This window comes from Panthera pardus, unplaced genomic scaffold, assembly GCF_024362965.1.
Source record: "Panthera pardus isolate Hobbes unplaced genomic scaffold, ASM2436296v1 HiC_scaffold_8, whole genome shotgun sequence".
Taxonomy (NCBI): domain Eukaryota; kingdom Metazoa; phylum Chordata; class Mammalia; order Carnivora; family Felidae; genus Panthera; species Panthera pardus.
The window spans coordinates 114,168,244-114,188,570 of NW_026527013.1; the positions used below are offsets into that span (position 1 = coordinate 114,168,244).

Consider the following 20,327-nt stretch of genomic DNA (forward strand, 5'->3'; position numbering starts at 1 on the left):
AGTCGGACGCTCAACCGACTGAGCCACCCAGACGCCCCTAAATATGCTTCTTGAAGTAATTAACACACTTTTAGATAAGATACAAACTGAGCACTGATGCTGGCTAGACTTTTGTCCTATGAAGGAACTCCCAAGAACTACGTTACAATTTTCTTTGTTCTTTCCTCAGAGGACTGTTTTCCTATTTCCAAATTCATTATTTTGTTCTGAAGAGCTAATATTGCCACAAGCCTGACATAAGGCTAATCTTGTGATTGCCTGTTATTAGAAAACCAATAATTAGAAACCAATAATTAGAAAATTAAGAAGGTTATTTATACATCTGTCTAGACACTACTCCTCTCCACCTAAGAGTTTATTTACCAATAGTTGTTTTCCTGGTCATTTTTGTCACCGTATCAAAGATGTATTTGTTAAGCATGCTGGCATGATAAAATATGCTTACTCATCTATTTCAAGTCCATTAGGGATATCTAAAAAATCTCTTATACACAATTTTATGTTGAACATATGCAGGTATGCCTATTTACTTTATTATAGCTTAGACAACAACCGACCATTCAAGAGACCAATATGTATGGAGAAGTGGCCGGAAAAACAACAAGATGCACTGGAATCAAGTCCTTCACTTAGGTTTTTAAGTCTGTTATTTAAGTCTGCTACATGTGCATACATCTGCTTTCACAGAGGTTCACATTAAAAAGATCTGGCAATTTTTAGGTGATCACAAGCATGGTGTAAATTAACAACGGAAATGAGGTTACTCAGAATGAGTAACAATGTTTTTAGGAACATTACAAGAAGGATAACATTCAGGCTACCAAAAAAAAAAAAAAAACAAACCAAAACCCAAATCTGATAGAATCCAGAAAGACCAACATCTGGAATGTATTCGGTGTGGAGTATCATCGGTTTAGGTTCATGAGGAGTAGACAGTGTCCACAGGAGGATAACTGGGGCATAGCCCCCTCCTTGTAGCTAAACGTGCAAATGCTGCACCCTTTATTCCCCCGGTCCTCTCTGAAGGATTTGACGCTGTTTCCTATTCTCTTCTTAACCATCGTGATTTCATGACACCACATACTCTAAGGTTTTTCTCTTTCCTCTCTGACTGCGATTTCTCTTCTCTCGAGGCTCTCCTTTTCTTCTACCTTTACATGTTGATGATCTTTCATGATCTGTCCTTATCCCTCTAGATCCTCCCTTTCTGTTCATTCTCCATAGGCAATCTCATTTACTCACAGTGCTTCAATTCGATCTGCATCTCTAGGGCCTTACAGGTCCATATCCATTCACCTCCTAGACCTAAATATCCCACGAGTAGCTCAAACTCAACATTTCTAAATATGAAGTCACTTTCTTACCACTTTTTCCTATAAAATTTTCTATAAAATTGCTCTATGTCCCATACACCAAATCAGTGAATGGTACCACCATGCCCCCGGGGTCTCAAACCAAAAAGTAAGGTGTCCCTGACTTAGCTCAGCCCACCATGTTTTTCCATTCAGTTAATCCCTAATTTATCTCTCTTCAAACCCCATCATTCTTTACAGCAAGACTAATCATCTTACAATATAAATTTTACATTACATCTCTTGCTAAAACAAATTCCTCAAATACTTTCCCACGACACCATGACAGAGTCCACTGTCTAATATGGAATATGTAGTAGTCTTCTGATCTAGTCCTCAGTATTATCTCTGTCTCCATGCCTCCTCTCAAAATCTATGTTTGAAAAAAAGAAAATGCTCTGGCCCTAGTACAACAGAACTTTTGCAATTCTCTGAAAGGGCCATGCTCTTCCTCCAATCTGGGCCTGTGCCTTTTCAGATGCTCTCTGTCTGGAATGCCTCTCCAACTCCACGCTTGTGTGACCATGACTTTCTTGTCCTTCAGGTCTCATCTTTGGTACTGTCTTCTCTTGAGGGCTACCCACCTCCCCCAGTGGCACCAACTCCTCCCTGCCTATGCTCTAGTAATATTTACCTCAATTCTAGCATTATCACAGGCTAGTGAACTGGGGGTCCCCAATAGTTTATTACGAGCCCCCTGAAATGAACTCCTTTGCTCATCATTCTGACGCTGGCTCTTGGTACCACCCCTAGTACATATGTTTGTGATCAAGAATAGAAATGAAGTGTTTGTAGTTGCTTCAGAGAAGACTTAGGCGGAACACGATCATAAGCTTCAGATATTTCAAAGGTTGAAGGTAAAACTGAGACCAATGGAGGGAAGTTACAAAAAGGCATGCTTTAGCGCTAAGAACTTTCAAATAATCAGAGCTATCCACAGTGGAAATGGTCTACCACATGAGGTTCAGCTTTATAGGGGAAGGTAAAGATCAAGCACTCAGACCAAAGGATTGTTCCAACAATTTGTTTGACGAATGTCTCCTTTCAGAATCACTCACTACCAAAAGTGAGTAAGCATAAGCCTCCTGCAGGTAGTGGTATCTATGAGTTCAACAGTAGGTGATGTCACCGTCATCTAACCCACCCAACAGAGATAAAGGTGGTACAAATCTTAACAAACAGATGAAAAATAACTGTTGGGGGCCATTTCCTGGAAATCTCATAAATTTCATAGTGCAAATCAGAGGAGAAGCTACAGATGTACTGGTTGAAAGAAATCTGAAAAGAGCAAGCTAAGAACACTGACATCTTTTCAGAAAAGCATGTGTATCTACTCCTTCAGTTTTCAAAACTGCTCTTACTACTTCTGATCAGATTTCCTCAAAGCTCTAACTGCTGGTCAATACGAATTTCTTGACAAATAAAAATATCACATATATGAAATATATTTTAAGTAAACAAGTTGGACATCCTGATTTTAGTTATACTAATGAAATAAAACATTACGTTTGCTTCATTAAATATTTAGTTTTTATGTCTCATTATTTTTTCCATTTTTTGGTAAGCGCAGAGTATTTTCTTTCTTCTTTTTTAAAAAAATGTTATTTATTTTGAGTGAGAGAGTACATGTGTGCATGCACAAGCGAGGGAGGGGCAGAGAGAGGGAGGGAGAGAGAGAGAGAGAATCCCAAACAGGCTGTGCACTGTCAGTGAAGAGCCCAAAACAGGGCTCAATTCCATGAACTGTGAGGTCATGACCTGAGCCAAAATCAAGAGTTGGATACTCAACTGAGCCACCCAGGCACCCCTCATTGTGTTTTTTGGAGGTGAGGTTCTCAACTGCAGATATAGTAGAACTGTCAACACCAGTCAGGTCCCAGAAATTCTAGGCGTCTCCTATCTCTACGGATATTACATTAGAAAGACTTGTATTCAGATGAATTCAGATCAACTAAAATTCCCTGCAATCAGAAAGTCTACCTATCAAAATTGCTAACGTGGGACCACGGGCTTCCTAGAAGAAAAGATTCAGAGCTCAACATCCAAAAGCCTAAAACGGCAGAAGGAAATCTCCATTTATTTTACATCAACTTTGAGAAGAGTTCTAGGATTCCAGTTTGCAGGGTTGAGTAACAGCCCTCTACCTCAGAGGACTGTTTTTAATTTTTTTTTTTTAACGTTTATTTATTTTTGAGACAGAGAGAGACAGAGCATGAACGGGGGAGGGTCAGAGAGAGGGAGACACAGTCTGAAACAGGCTCCAGGCTCTGAGCTGTCAGCACAGAGCCCGACGCGGGGCTCGAACTCACGGACCACGAGATCATGACCTGAGCCGAAGTCAGCCGCTTAACTGACTGAGCCACCCAGGCGCCCCAAGAGGACTGTTTTTAGAATTACACTAGTTAACACCCAAAGCATCTGGAACAGTGCCTGACACATAGTGAGTGCTATGTGCTAGTTACCATCATATTATTATAATTAATATAGTTGAGCTTAATAAATATTATATAAATAAATATCTAGTCCTTAATTTGTTTAATACTCCATAGGCTTAAGCCCCTTCTTCCCACCTGAATTATACTCTTTGACAACCAGTATTGTCTCTGCTTTATTATATTCCACCCACCTAGTTCCTGCTCCTTTGCAACTAGCATAAAAGGGACTGATAGGTTTCATCAAAAAGTTGTGAAGAGTGTTTAAAGTGCTTGTATGTTCAGAATTCTTCAAGTATTAAGAATAAACTTTTAAATTTTCACAGAATTCTGGAGATTTCATAAATGTACGAAGGACAGAATTTAGTTTTAGAAATGCGCTTCCAAACCTCAGAGGTATCCAAAAACTTAACTAGCTTTGAGAGATTAACTGCTACTTTATGATTAAGGAATTATGGGTATGTAACGAGGAATGTGTATTTATTTTATATTTCTGTCATTGCAAACTACCACCTATTTACTGGCTTAAAATGACATCCATTCATCATCTCACACTTCCATAGGTCAGGAGTCTGGGTATAGTGTGGCTCAACCACTATACCACAGGCTATGCCACATGTCTCCTTAGAGACTCACAAGGCCTAAATCAGTGTTTGGGCACAGCCGTGTTCTTTATCACAGGCTCTGGGGGACAATATGCCTCCAGGGTCATTCAGGTTGTTGGCATCATGTAGGTCTTGTGTCTGTAAAACTGAGGTGCTTGTTTCATTGCTAGAACGTGGCCGGCTGCTCTGAGTTTCTGAGTCCCTTGCACATGGGATCCTACTTCTCACATCTAGCAATGCCACACTTAATCCTTTCCGTGCTTGGAATTCTTTCTTACCTTCTCTTCTGCCATTTCTCTTTGACTACCGCCCAGCCAACTTCTTTGTTTTTAAGGGCTCATGTGATTCAGACTGGGTCCACACAGACAATCCAGGTCTGACGACTTACTCATATCTGCAAAATATCTTTTGCCATGTAATGCAATGTTTGCAGATGCCCAGTAATGTATTCATCTTTGGGGGACCATTCTCCCTACTACAGAATAGTAACACAGATCCTCACAGCCTTCTAAAAAAGTATCCATGAACACCTCTTTAGGGCCTTATCATCACTTGCTAATAGAGCCTAGTTCTAGAAAATGACTTACCTGCTATGAAATCAGAGTATGCCTCTGAGTTCACACAATGGAACCAGAAGAGCTTACGAATCAGTCTGAATGAATTTCTCAATCACTAAACCATATGCAGCCATGTTTACCAGTATTTAATGATTCTGAACAAGTTAAAAATTAAAATACTATTTAACGTAATTGTTCAAATAAGAAGAGGATTTTATAATCAAATCCCAAACCCAACTTGCAGAAACCTATTCAGTAACTATGAACTATTTTAAGTGAAGAGAATGTGGCAAATTGCTTTTTGAACCCTGAACTGTTATTTTAAATCTCATTTGGACTCTTAATTAATACTTCCTATCTCAAACGTTCCATCTTTCTAATGTGAAGGATAACACACCCAGCTCTGGGGGATTGAAATGTGACAGTGCACGAAAAGCATTAGCAGAATGCCTGCACAAGATAAGAACTCAACAAATATTAGCCAGTCTTAGCCCTTTACCGATGTCTTCCTTAAATCAACAACAGGATAATAAATGGGATCTGCAAGAAAGTTTCTTCAATAATTTCCCCCACCAAGAAATTCATCTCTGTGTTGTTTACAATAGCAAAAGATTGAAAATAACCACAATGTTCAAAAATAGGAGATAATGAAAACTCCATGGAATGTGATACTTTGGAACCACTACAAATGCCATAGGAGCAGCTTTTCAGCACTGAAAACATACTCTGTAAAAAGTACAGATCACAAAATAAAAGAGTCTCTCTTTTTTTCATAAAAAAGTATACCCACAAGAAAAGTAACCTAGGAAGTAATAAACACTTAAGTTAATAATGAGTTACTAATGAGTAGTTTCATTACAGAAATGTTTTCTATTCTGAAATTACTTTCAATTGCGAAGTCTTTATGTTCAAACCAAACTATCCAAGTGTCAGATAAATAAAAAGAACTGCAAACACAACCCACAGTAATGACAACTCACTACCGGCTTTACCATCATTTTGACACTTACAAACATAAGAGTGGAACTCACGTAATTGCTACTCAGTATTCACATAAACTTTCATTATATACTAAGTTCTACAACAATATAACAGAAATTAAGTTAAAATCTACCTTATTCCATCACCACCAAAAACTCAAGTAATTTTCATTTCTTTATACGTCTCCTGGTCCTGCTGCATGTATGGACATATTATAAGAAGCTATTACATGGCCTTAAGGATGCAAAACTACATTTCATGTAAGCAGCTGTAAGAAGTTCTATTTTAAACAAATGCATGAAGTGGCAGTCCAAGACGAAATGTTCATGGATCATTCTTTTAAAACTCTTTCAGCTTCCCTCAGATAAGTTTTCACAGTAACACTTTACAAACACGAGTGTCAATATACAAATCGATAGCTGAATCGTGTATTTCTATTCCTTGTCAATTAAAAATGTCTTCTGTGTGTTTTGCATATCAAAATGATTTCATTCATCTTGGCAAGAGATACCCCAATACCATAATATACATGAATACACACATGCACACACATACAAACACACACACTTTACTCCTATTCACAGGGATTTGTTGAGACCTCTTTTATTCTTGAATGGGTTCTATACACTCACACTTTCTGAACAAATGCTTTTAAATCAATGTTCCCTCATTGGCATCATTTCGATAGGTGAAACAGCATATATTATGCTGCTTATCAAAATGAAATTCTCAAGGCTAGCGTTAAATGAGAGTACCATATAATCTGAGTATGCACAGATGGTTTCTTTGGAAACAGAGATAACTTAGTAATTAACGTTAAAAGTTGGTGTGTGTGTATGTGTGTGTACATGTGGCATTTAGGGATTTATTCCCAGGATGAAGAAAACCATTCTCATATGCAATAGATATAAAACACATAAGCATTTTTTATTGACATAGGATAGGAATCTATCATTTGGCTATCTGTTCAAATATTGAGTCATGGGGGCACCTGGGTGGTCAGTCACTTAAGAGTCCGTCATCACCTCAGGTCATGATCTCACTGTTGGTGAGTTCAAGCCCCACATCAGGCTTTGCACTGACGGTGCAAAGCCTGCCTGGGATCCTCTCTCCTTCTCTCTCTCTGCCCCTCCCGAACATGTGCTGTCTCTCCCAAAGTGAATAAATAAACTTTAAAAAAAATCTAAAAAAAATATTGACAGTCATGGGTTAGTGAAATGTCACTGAGATCCTACCTGAGGAAAACTGAAGGAGCTTTACTAGCTGTCCACGTGATCCGAGAGACCTACCATCCACAGCCCAAGGCCCTTTGGACACTCTAGTTGATGAGGGTAGTTCTAAAGAACAGTGAGGGAAGGTACTAACAAGTCCCTCGGCTTCTTGTAAATGACAAGAACAATGAATACCATGCCAGATATGTGCTATAATTCTTCTGGTGCCTTTTTGATGTTCTTTGAAATCAGGTCTGCCTTCTAGGGCCTCATTTGACACTTTTTCTCAAAATTCAATCTACTTGGCTTTTCCCCAAATCACGCGGTAACTCTTAAACCCCTGGAAACATTGGAGCCAAGGTAATGATTCCAAATAGGAATTTTATGTTCCCTACAGATAAGAAATATAAGGTAACAAGATGTTCATGATCCTGTAGCAGCCAGACAGAACATTAGTCATTCCCGGGGGGATTAACTTACTTTGTATTCTCTGAGCAAACACGCCCGCTCAAGTCCCTGATAGACTAAGAAAAGGGAGATTAACTACACTCCATTTCTCCATTCCCCAGAAAGGAAGAGGCAGATAGCCAGGAAAAAAAGGGTGAATGGAAGCTAGCATTTGAGTGTTTTAAAAAATCTATTTCTAAATATGGTAAAAATCATCACTGGATTGTGCTTATCATGTATTAAATGTGACTTAATCTCCCCACTCTCACTAGCCTAAGATTATTCCCAAACCTTGTTAACTTGGCAACAATCTCTTAAGTAGATCTCCAAAATTCTAAGTTTCTAAAGACTCCTCAAAACCCAGATCCCGTGCTACTTCTGCTCCCTCAACTGGTACCATTTTTAAAGTTTCCAATTGAAAAAGTTGTCACTGTTATCTTCAGACACTACTGTTTAAAAGAGAATTTCTCCAATGTACCAAACCCAACGTGCAGATTCAAGTATGAACAGAAGGAATCCTAACCACATCACGTGCTTCCCAAAGCCTGTGAAAGGCACATCCTTATAGAAAAAGACTGAAGCTTCAGGTTGAAAGACTGGACATGGCAAAGGAGAGGAGATCCAAATGTGCAGAAGTAGAACATAAGAATAGGCAACAGCAAAGGAAGGAAAGAGCCAGCAGGACAGACCATCTCGAAAAGTTTGCATCCTTGAGTTCCATTGTGTACTTGATGATACAGGACAACTGCCTGTTCATTAAGACCCAGTTCCTTGTACCTCCATAACAAGTATTTCCCAAGAACTCTAAGGAAAAGACAAACTGGGAGAAGAATCAGACAAAGCCCCAAGTTAGGTGCAGGTCTTAGTGAATGAGACTCAACTAGGTCTGTTCTACCTAGAAAGCAGGATCCAAAATGGAGAAAAAGTGAAAACAAGACTTAAACTACAAAGAATGCTAGAAATCATGTGAGAACAAGTTCACAGGTGATGTGAAAACTGATGGCGTTAAGTCACAACTTCTGGACACTGAGCAGGGAAAAATGTTTTTGTGACAGTGACAAGCAGTCAGTTAAAACCATGTTTTTTGTTCCTGTAAAAAGAAAGTTAATAGCAGGTTTCTTTTTCTCTAAACTTTCACCCAACATTATATATCCTAGCATGAATTTTTGCTTGGAGGGCGGGGGGTGGGGGGGTGCTTCATTTGCTTCAAGGTCTTCTAGAACTTTTAGCAGACACTCCATTTATAATTTGGGTTTGGTTGGTGAGATTTTTTTTTTTTTCAGCTCAGTGGTATTTCTCAGAGAATGATACTGTACCTGAAGACCCTATGAGAAGGAATTTAGAAATTCCATTAAAAGCATCATATGTAGGGGTGCCTGGGTAGGTCAGTGCTTAAAGGCCTCAACTCTTGATTTTAGCTGAGGTCATGATCTCACTGTTGTGAGATTGAGCACCATGTCAGGGAGCCTGCTTAAGATTCTCTCTCCCTCTGTCCCTCCCCTACTCATGCACATATGCTCATTCTCTCTCCTCTCTCTCCAAAAAAAAAAAAAAAAAAAAAAAAAAAGCATCATACGCAGAGCTTTTAGGATAAAGTTGGATGAACTGAAGAAAATGAACAAATGGATAGAGTAGAAACAGAGAAACCATCTAAACTGGTAAGAATGATAAACTAAATCAGCTCTGAGAAGGAATACAAGGTAGTAAGAGTGTCTAGTTAACAGTCCCAGAGTTTTAGATTTTGTCCTTCTCCTCTTTGATCTCTCTTCCTAAACTTGCAACACTTGATTTGTAATTTTAATTCATCTCTCAAGGTATGGCCACAAACCCTCCATCACTACCACCACCAGGTTAATGTTTTATTGCAGACACTCAACCCTGTTCTTTCTCACCATCTAAGTGATGGCTGACTTCAGGACCAAGCAGCACAGAGTACCACACCACATGCCCCCTCTCCTTTTGTAAGTGCCACTAATGTAACCATACCACCAAACAGGCATCTAATATACATAATTCACAACGTAGCCTAACTTGCATTACTTCAGTGGCTTGACAATTAGACTGTGTGAACAAAAATCACAAATTTCACTCAATTTGTGTTTTCTTATCTCTACAATTTCCATCATGAAAATTATTCTAAAGAAAGAGAAACAGCCTGGTAGGGTTTGTTTTGGATGTTGGTCTTAAGTAAGAGATAGAAGCCTAGAATCAGCTTTATCTCTTACTCAAGGATGCTCATGTTTCCATTTCCTGTCTTTGAACGTTTCCAAGTACTCTTGGTTCTTCTCAAAATTTAGCTTACTTCATAAATTTACATCCTAAGAACTATGGCTTTCACACCCATACTTAATTCACTATAAATTCTCCCCTACATTTAGTTTACCCTGGATTGTAACAAAAACATAAAAGCTGTATCATCAGTTCTGAATGCTTTTGTCATGAACACTGTTAGAATTCACGTTTAAAAATAAAATAAAATAAAATAACATGATGCTGAGAACTTCAAGGATAGGAGCAGGTAGGTTGTAATTCAAGGGCTCTTTTCAGTTGTTCAGCTTTAACAAACCAACGGAGATTCACAGTAAATGAGAAAGAAAAGGTTTTCAAGTTATCAAAGTTTGTAGGGTCAGAAGATATCAGAAAAGCAGCTAAGGTGCTGAGGCAGAAACCGTATGTACAAACAGGGAAACTCTTTCCCGATAATAATGCCCAGAGTGTTTCTGGAGACATTCTATAATGCAAGGAGTCTACTCAAGCCATGTTCTTTTCCCCTCAACTGAAAACCTCTTACAGAGTCTTACTGTTAAGGTTTTGGGATGTTAGGTACTTGGGAGAGTAGCTCTTTCCTGAAAATCACCAGAAACATGGCTAGAACATTTTTATCATTCATGTTTATGTAAATTTAACAACTGTAAATCTGACTGAGTCATCATGACAATTTTATTTCTACATATGCACTGTCTTCTTATGTTCCTTTAATATAAAAACTGACTTGTGAGATTTTCTTCCAGGGTAGAATATCAGGGTAGGTATTGTTTTTTTTAGAGGACGGGACCTTTCCCTTGATGAACCAAAGGTGGAATAATAAACTACTGGGGTTAAAGAAATGAACGATTTCTTATAAGACCACATATACAAAGCTCTCAAGTTTGATAACAAGAGAATAAAACAGCACAGAAAACTGTACTGCTGGAGATTACCACGCCCTTTGTAATACCCCCAGACACAAACCCTTGAAGAGCATATTAACAATTCCACATTGCGTGTCACTTTTGCTCTTTAATGTGTTTGGGGGTTATGGTGGATGAGAACTGATGTGCATAAATATTCTCCTTCCTACATGGTGTTTGCACCTATGTAACAAAGTTTTGATACCACTGACAATAGGAATGACTACATTGTGAACACATGAGGCACAATGGTTCCTTCACAAAGGCTTATACAATGCATGGAGGACTTTTAGAACTTAGATATGGTCCAGTCCAACCACTTAACCAATGACACATTGTTGGAAGAATTAAGAATCAAGGTCCTCGGGGCGCCTGGGTGGCTCAGTCGGTTGGGCGGCCGACTTCGGCTGAGGTCATGATCTCGCGGTCCGTGAGTTCGAGCCCCGCGTCGGGCTCTGTGCTGACAGCTCAGAGCCTGGAGCCTGTTTCAGATTCTGTGTCTCCCTCTCTCTGACCCTCCCCCATTCATGCTCAGTCTCTCTCTGTCTCAAAAATAAATAAACGTTAAAAAAAAAAAAAAAAAGAATCAAGGTCCTCAATTTCAGTTCAATGATATTTTCACTATCCTAGACCAATGACCCATGGATTTAAAGAGATGAAATTTTCTTCTCTGTACTTTATTCTCATCGCTAATTACCATTACACCTATACCTTACCTCAATCCATTCAATCTTTTAGCTTGGAGATTATTCCAGTAAGATCACTTCAACCAAATATTTAGCAAATGCTTTGCTGTCTATCCCACCTTTTCAGAGGCTCTCTTTTTAAAAAAAAAATTTTTTTTGATGTTTATTTATTTTTGAGTGGGAGAGAGACGGAACACAAGCTGGGGAGGGGCAGAGAGAGATGGAGACACAGAATCTGAAGCAGGCTCCAGGCTCCAACCTGTCAGCACAGAGCCCAATGTGGGGCTCAAACTCAGATGGTGACCTGGGTTGAAGTGGGAGACTTAACCGACTGAGCCACCAAGGCACCCCTGAGTGGCATCGTTGAATTTTATTTTCATGGTATAAACCATTCAGTTATTTCTCTCTCATGGTCCTCTCATCTTCCTACTTACCATGGATGCTCCCCAAGACCCTACCTCCCACCCTGCTCTTCAAATGACAACCTCTCTGTGACTGGTTCTTGTAACTTTAGCCCCAACCTCCCTAAGCTCCAGATTCACATGTCCAGGTATTTCTTGAATATTTATATAGTTTATGTTTCTATGTCCTCAAACTCAGTGTGTCCAAACTCTGTATGTTTCCTTCCAAGTATTTTACTCAATTTCCTACGATTATCATCACTTTTCCATTCATTCTGACTCCTCTTCCACCTTCACCTGGTCCTACTGATTTTTTAAAAATTCTCTGTGGTTGCTTTTGAACTCATTTTTCTTTCCGTTCCCACAAATACCACAATAAAGTCGGTTTTTGTCAGCCTTTCAGTCTCCCCTCTTCAGCTCATCTCTTTTCTTTTTTTTTTTTTTTTTTTTTTTTAAGTAAGCTCTACACCCAACCTGGGGGCTTCATCTCACAACTTTGAGATCAAGAGTCTCATGTTCCATCAACTGAGACAGGTGTCTATCATCTTTCTTTTTTCTTAAATGTCTAGTCCATAATGCTAATCTGTTGTTCAAAATGTCTTTCACTTTTCTTAGCTGGGACTTTCTTCTCCAGCCAGTTGGCGTCTCAGTATTCTCCCTTTCTACTTTCTCATCCCTCCACCTGCACACAATAAACCCCACTGCTAGAGTATACATCTTCCTAATTACCACATGTTCAAACCCTGACTGTCTTCAATGGTAGTTCAAGTCTCTTCAATGAAGCTTTCTGTTACTGTTCTTGAATCTACTATCTATACACCACTCTATTCAGTACTCAAATGCCAATTGCTTTGTACCTTAACTCTGTGTTTGTCTTCCTGGTATGGCTGTAGGAAACATCTTACATATCTTTGCTGCTTCTGCAACTATCCCAATAATATATTACATTACCAAGAAAATGAGGCATGGTAGTTAAGAAAACATAATTAGGAAGTAGAAAATTCCAACTTTAGATCCTGGCTTTGCTCCTTTTTAAGTGAGTGACCTTGGGCAATTTACTTAACCTCTACAAGCTTTCCTATCTATACAACAGGGATAATGCCACCTACTTCATAGGGTTGTTGTGAAGTTGAACAGAATGTGTATGTATGTGTATGTACAAACAAACACAATGTTTGACACAGTATCTGGTCCATAGTGAATGCTTTTTAAACGGATGGCTATAATGATTTTGCACACAACAGGCACTCCTCTTTGGTCAATATTTTAAACTGCATAATCTACAGATTCAGTGTAATCCCTGTCAAAATTCCAATGGTATTTTTCACAGAAATAAGAACAAACAATTCTGAAATTTCTTTGGAACCACAGAAGACCCTAAAAAGCCAAAGCAATCTTGAGAAAGAAGAACAAACCTCGAGTCATCATGCTCCTTGATTTCACACTATTGACAAAGCTATAGTAATCAAAACACTATGGTACTGGCATAAAAACAGACACACAGATCAAATGAAGAGAATAAAGAGCTTAAATAAACCAATCCATATATGGTCAATTAATGTACAACAAAGAATATACAATGAAGAAAGGATGATCTCCTCAATAAATGGTGCTGGAAATACTAGACTGCTGCATGCAAAAGAAACTAGATCACTCTTACATCATACACAAAATTCAATTCAAAACAGATTAAAGACTTGACTGTAAGACCTGAAACACCATAAAATTCCTAGAAGAAAATATAGGCAGTAACTCCCTTGACATTGGTATTGGCAGTGATTTTTAGGATATAATACCAAAAGCAAAAGCAACAAAAGCAAAAGTCATTAAGTGGAACTATTAAATTAAAAACCTTCTGCACAGCAAAGGGAAACCAACAAAATGAAAAGGCAACTTACTGAATAGGAGAAAATATGTACAGTCATATATCTGATAAATATTTACAAGTCACATATCTACCAAAATATATTAAGAACTCATACATCTCAACAGCAAAAAACCAAACAATCCAACTAAAAGTGGGTGGAAGACCTGAATAGTACGACAAACAGATGGTCAACAGGTAATTGAAAACATGCTCAACATCACTAATCGTCAGGGAAATGCAAATCAAAACCACAGTGAGATATTACCTCATACCTATCAGAACAGCTATCATCAAAAAACAAAAAACAAAAAACAAAAAACAAGAAATAACAAATGTTGAGAGGATACAGAGAATAGGGCACTGTTGTGCACAGCTCATGGGAATGTAAACTGGCATAGCCACTTTGGAAAACAGTATGGAGGTACCTCAAAAGATTAAAAATAGAACTACCATATGATCCAACAATTCCATTTTTGGGTATTTATCCAGAGAACACAAAAACATTAAAAGATATGTGCACCCCTAAGTTCACTGCAGCATTATTTACAATAGCCAAGATATGGAAATAACCTACATGCCCACTGATGGATGAATGGCTAAAATAGATGTGGTATCTACATGCAATGGAATACTTCTTTGCCATAAAAAAGAATGAGATCTTGCCATCTGTGACAACATGGATGGAACTTGAAGCATTTTACTAAGTGAAATCAATCAGATAAAGAGAAATAGCATGGGATCTCACATATACTTGTAATCGAAAAACAGTAACAGCAACAACAAAAAACAAGCTCATAGATTGGTGGTTGCTAGAGGTGAGAAATTCGGGGGTGGGAACAACAGGTAAAGGGAGTCAAAAGGTACAAATTTCCAGGGCACCTGGATGGCTCAGCCACTTAAGCATCTGACACTTGGTTTCAGCAGGTCATGATCTTGTGGTTTGTGAGTTTGCGCCCCACATCAGGCTCTGCGTTGACAAGGCAGAGCCTGCTTGGGATTCTCTCTCTCCCTCTCTCTCTGTCCTACCCCTGCTCATGCTCTCTCTCAAAATAAACTTAAAAAAAAAAAGGGTACAAACTTCCAGTTATAAAATAAATATGTCATGGGATGTACTATACAGCATGGTGACTACTGGATATATGAACAGTTGCTAAGAGAGCAAATCTTAAAAGTCCACAACACACAAAAAAAATTCTGTCACTATAGATGGTGACGGATGTTAACTAGACTTATTGTGGTGATCATGTTTCAATATATATATACAAATATCAAATCATTAGGTTATACACCTGAAACTAATGTAACATTGTATGTCAATTATACCTCAATAAAGAAATTTTAAATAAAAAATGGCAAAGGTCATGTTAAATCTTTTTAACATGCTTCAAGATTCCATTTCACATGAAGTTTTTACACTACCAATCACTGTATTTAGTCAAAAACTACTTTTTTAAGCTATATTCCAGAACAGTAGGAAAGGCAACTTTCAACTTTCAAGCTGTGTGCATAGATGCTAAGGCCTGGTGTATAAAACTCTGTGAAAGATCAGTTTCATCCATGTACATAATCCAGCATAATTTTCGGCAATTACCATTTCAATAATGCAGTTAAAGCACAACTAGAGAATCTTTGGGAAGGCTAGAAAAATTTCCAGAAAGCCAAACCAATGGATAAAGACTTTAACAGATAGGATTACTAGAGCCTGTCAAAAACTAGGACTCAGTGATCAGCAACCACAGCTTGCTTTTTGTGTTAAGAAGGGCATACATGACCTTTTCTTCAACTAACAAGGCAATTACCCACTCTGATTAGTGGCTTAAAGAACAATGAAAATGTTGCAACCTAGTACATTAGAAACCAACCTTTTGTTGGTTGAGGTAATTCTTTTTTTTTTTTTCTAATGAAACCTGTCGTCTTTTCTCCTTTGTGCAACAGGTCACAACATTCCCTAGGTTAAGTCATACTGTATTTTAAAAATCAACTATCACGCCTCCACTAAGGTTCCAGGAACTTTCCACTAGGAATATATATGTATGATCTTGCTGGAGAAGTTGCATTGAGGGTAGTAAGTCAAAGTCATGTCTTCTTTTGCCTTGATGTGGGCCTCCCACATCGATGTGCAACCACAGAGCAAGTGTCTTTCTGCACTGCTACCCAAACTGCCTCCCTTTGAAGACCCTGGCCCTCATTATTTTCTGCACCCTTAGGCAGGGAAACTGCAAGGCCTTACCGCAGACGTTAGACGGGCAAGAATTTCATCACTGCTTTCTTCTGAGTCTTCAATTTTCTGATGAGACCTGTGAAAAACCAAGAACAATTTACTTTTAGCTCAAATTTATCTACCAAGTTATGGAGAACACATGACAAATAAGGACATAATTGTATAATACATTAGTGAAAGTACCCATGCAAATAACGTGGTGTCAATAATGCCCGGGGACACAACTCTGTTGCAGCCCAACTGTTCCTTCAAACTCAATTAGCAAGAACCTCTTTATAATATACCAATTAAACCCCGAGGATAGAGTATGTGTTTCCTAATGATGTCACAGAATAGTCCTGACATGATAGATTTACAAATGTGGGCATGCACGAAGCATATGCAGATGTGAATGGGAGGTGGTTAGGTACTGAAGTTCCCTCCTAGTCTAAATCCAGATTTTGAAAATCTGAAACATGCATTTCCCACTACATTTGAGTTTCACCCAAAACAGATTTGTTTTGAAATAGTCTATTACAGACCTAATACTGTGACAGGAATTATGTGGAATACAATAGCAGCAGAAGTACGGCACTCCTTTTTAATATACCCAAGCCCAGTTGAGAAGCCAAGAAAAATATGCATATGTAAATAACTAAAGAGACATACAACATATGATATAAGATCAGTTTGTTTAGGAAAATCACCTTTGTAAGGTAATTTGTGAAAACATTTTCACCACATAAATGTATATACTAACATATAAAATTACCTACTCCTTTTTTAATTGAAGTATATTTGACACAATATTACGCCAGTTTCAGGTGTACTAAAATTATCTACTTAAAGCAAACTTTATAAAATGAAATTTTTTCTTCCTGTTTGGTCAAAGAAAAAAATTAATGCCAACTGAATATATGTAATTGTCTCCCAGATCTATTTCCACAGCAATCCCTTTCACCACGTTCTGTGGATTTGGAGGGATTGGTGGTAATTGCCCTGCAGGGCAGTGTTATCAGAACGGCAATCCAATGATTGATTTCAATCTTGAAAACTGCAGTGGGCCAGCCTAAGCGCTTGCCTCGCAGGGCAGGAGGGCTAAGGAGAAGCTCTTTAAGAAGGGAAAAGCGAGTCGGATCAATTCTGGCATTGGCTTCCTGTTTCTACGTTTTTAAAACCTTTTACAGGAAAAAAAAAAAAAAAACAACCCTCTAAATCAGAGCAGTGAATGAAAAACTACCACCTTTACAAGAACTGCATGATACAGGTACGAAGCGGTGTTGATGTTGTCAAGTAACTTAATTACCTGTGCTGCAAAGTGTTTGAAATGTTAGCTAATAACCTGCCTACTAAAAACAGTGGGAACTGAGCATTCTAACTTCCCTTACTCCCAAAAAAGCAAGTTACCCTGATAACGAATACCTGGAACAATGAACTCCATTATTAAAATGATCTATTCACAAGGTTTCCACATACACGAAGTTATACTGAGAAGAGTCTCGTAACCCTTTATAACCTAAGCCAACAAACCAGGTTTCTATGATTACGCTGAGGTGACTGAACATATGTGACAGGAAATTAAGAGCCAAACGCACTGGGCACAAGAGCACCAAGCAAGGGCTTCGGCACCCATCTACACCTGCAGTGAAGCAGGGGCTGGTCATGCCAGCTCACGTTTCTCAGACCCCAGCACATAGCTCAATGATTAGTTCACAGGCATGAGGTATTTTGCACCAGCACAGATTCCGTCATGAAGGTGTTTTCAACAAACTGCTGAAAGGAACTCAAAATTCCAAGGCAAGTTCTTATGTGTGTGACTGATAATGACTGTTTCATGAGTAATGGCTGAGCCATTGCCGGCTTATTGACAAATAATTGAATCCCCGTTCAGGAGCAGAACTACCTATCGTCATTCTTCCAGCACAAAACATACCTTGGCAAAATGAGGTTTGTTTGTGTGTTTTTTAATGTCTATTTATTTTTGAGAAAGAAAGAAAGAGAGAGAGGCAGAGAGAGAGAGAGAGGGAAACAGAATCCAAAACAGGCTCTGCATTGTCAGGGCAGAGCCCGATGCGGGACTTAAACTCACAAACCATGAGATCATGACCTGAGCTGTGACCAAAAGTCACTTAACTAACTGAGCCACCCGGGGGCCCCCGACAAAAATTGTTTAAGAAATATGTGTGGGAAATATGTGTAAGAAAGACAGACAGATGACCTCCCAGAAACTGTCCTGCAGCCCTAATCCCATTGTTATCACCACAACACCACGATTTGTGACCAGAGCTCCCAAGTCTTTCTCCAGCCCCTGTGCCTCCTGTGAGCTCACCTTTTTTTATCATCTGCCTTCCAAGGGGCAGTGGGAAGCAATTCCAGGAACCTTATTTTCACCCACTTGGGGATCTTACAGGCTCCTTGAAGTCAACATAACTCCCATTGTACTTCCATTGCCTCTTGCCTTCACTGGTTCTACAAGCACCTCTCACGGCTCAGCTCCATGCTCACTCTGTGGCCATTCCCTCTGTTTCCTTCAGTTCCCCCCTGTTAAGCCTCACTGACAAGGGAAGTAGAAGCCCTCTACTTCTCTTGCACAAACTTTTCTTATCTTCTAGCCAACTTTTTTGTCTCTGGCTTCTCCTCTTGTGCCCAATCTGCTATAGATACTGGGATTATCTTTCTATAACTCAGACCCGGTCCTGCTCTTCTTAGAGTCCAAACCAGGGATTACCCTACTGCCTACTGAAAGGTCTAGAATTCAGAAATACTCTTCCTTTCCTGCTAATGGGCCCCATCCCCCCGCCCCCTCCCATACCATCAGGCACCTGCATCTGACATGGCATAGAGAAAGGTCTTAGGTGCAGGTCTGGTAGTAACAGGCCAACAGTGGAAGAGCTTAGAAAGAGGGAAGGGTAAAATTAAATTTAAAAAAAAAAAGGAAAAAAAGAAAAAAAGAAGAAAGAGGGAATGGTAACACCTAACCACTCTCCTTCCTCACCACTTCCTCTCATTCCTCACCACTATGTTCCCTCCCCAGCTCTATGCCAAAATGCCCAGAAATACCAGACTCTCTTTCCCTAGCAAATGTATTTTTATGAAATAAGACAAATTCTGATTTTACGTGTGTAAATACAGGTTAGTGCAACCCAGTGAGGACAAAGTTCTCACACATCAAATCAAAACAGATAATGAAACAGGGCAAGGGAGAATAAAGAAAGGAATCTACTGTAATACTTGTACAGTTTCCCATTATTATGAAAGGCAATCAGTGTACAGGAGAGGAAGAGAGAAGCTCTGTGTGTTTGTCAGTGCTTAGAGATGGGAAGCAAAGAAACCCTGGCTAGAATCAGCAGGTAATGGCAGTGACAAGTGACAGGAGACAGAAAGAGAAAGGGAGTGACCCCAGGAAGGAAGACCCATCCCAGAGTGCTTGGGCCAGCAGGACGCTCGGGCCCATCACGCACTACAAATTTATAAATTCCCATGGCTGCTTCTCAACGTCGCTGCTTACCAACAACTTAAGCCAGGCCCAGTAATTCTCCAACAGAAAGTACTGAGTCCTGCTACTGTGGGCAGATGTCCTCAGAAGCTTTAGAGGTCTGCAGTATCTAAGGGTGCCAATATGAGGACACAGGAATAGCAAAAGCTGCCTTTGTCCCTTTAACCATCCAACAGAACACATGATCATTCTACCCAGTCCCCACCGAAAACAAAACCAAACCAATCCAATCCCTGCCCTCTCTACAATCTTCCTCACCTTAGTCAATGACAACCCCATCCCCCAAGCTGTAAGTCATGCTTGATCCCTGCTCTCTTGTACTCCGCACTGTAGGCATCCTAAAATCCCACTGGCTCTATCTTCAAGGTGTATCTCCCATTTGACCACTTCTTACCACCTCTATCACCACCACCTCTGTTGTCCCAGGCACCAGATCTCTTACCCAGACCCAGGAGCCAGAGTGGTCATGTTAATATGTAAATTAGATCATGTTCCTCTTCTGCTCAAAATCCTCCATTGACTCTCCATGTCCCTCAGTATAACACACAAGTCTTGACACTGGCTGACACTTCTCCCTCTCGTCACACTTGCTTTGCCTTCAATGCTTCCGCCTTAGACCTCTGCACTGGCTACCCTGTAGAATCTTTGCACTGTTCCCCTAGAACACTTCCCTCAGATATCACCTCCCGTAGGCCTTCACTTCCTCGAGGTCTCTCAGCTTCTTGAAGAGGCCTTTCCTGACCCATATCGATATCCCTCATTTCTTACTTTATGTATCTTCATAAAGTTTTCTACCTCTAACCACATAAATCTGTTTATTTATGAAATGTCTGTCCTCCCCTACTAGACTACAGGCTCCATGGGAATACAGACTTCTGTTTTGTTCACGGTTACATCCCCCAACACTTAGAACACAACCTAG

The 20,327-nt window shown here is 39.4% G+C and overlaps 1 protein-coding gene across 2 annotated transcripts in view; it reads right to left on the reverse strand.

Moving 5' to 3' along the window:
* Positions 1-20,327, reverse strand: part of RAPGEF5 (Rap guanine nucleotide exchange factor 5) — a 225,293-nt gene that overhangs the window by 145,660 nt on the left and 59,306 nt on the right. For both annotated transcript variants that reach the window (XM_019443577.2, XM_019443578.2), the window contains exon 6: positions 15,940-16,006. In XM_019443577.2, coding sequence (XP_019299122.1) covers positions 15,940-16,006 — 67 coding nt within the window. The remainder of the gene's footprint in view (positions 1-15,939; positions 16,007-20,327) is intronic.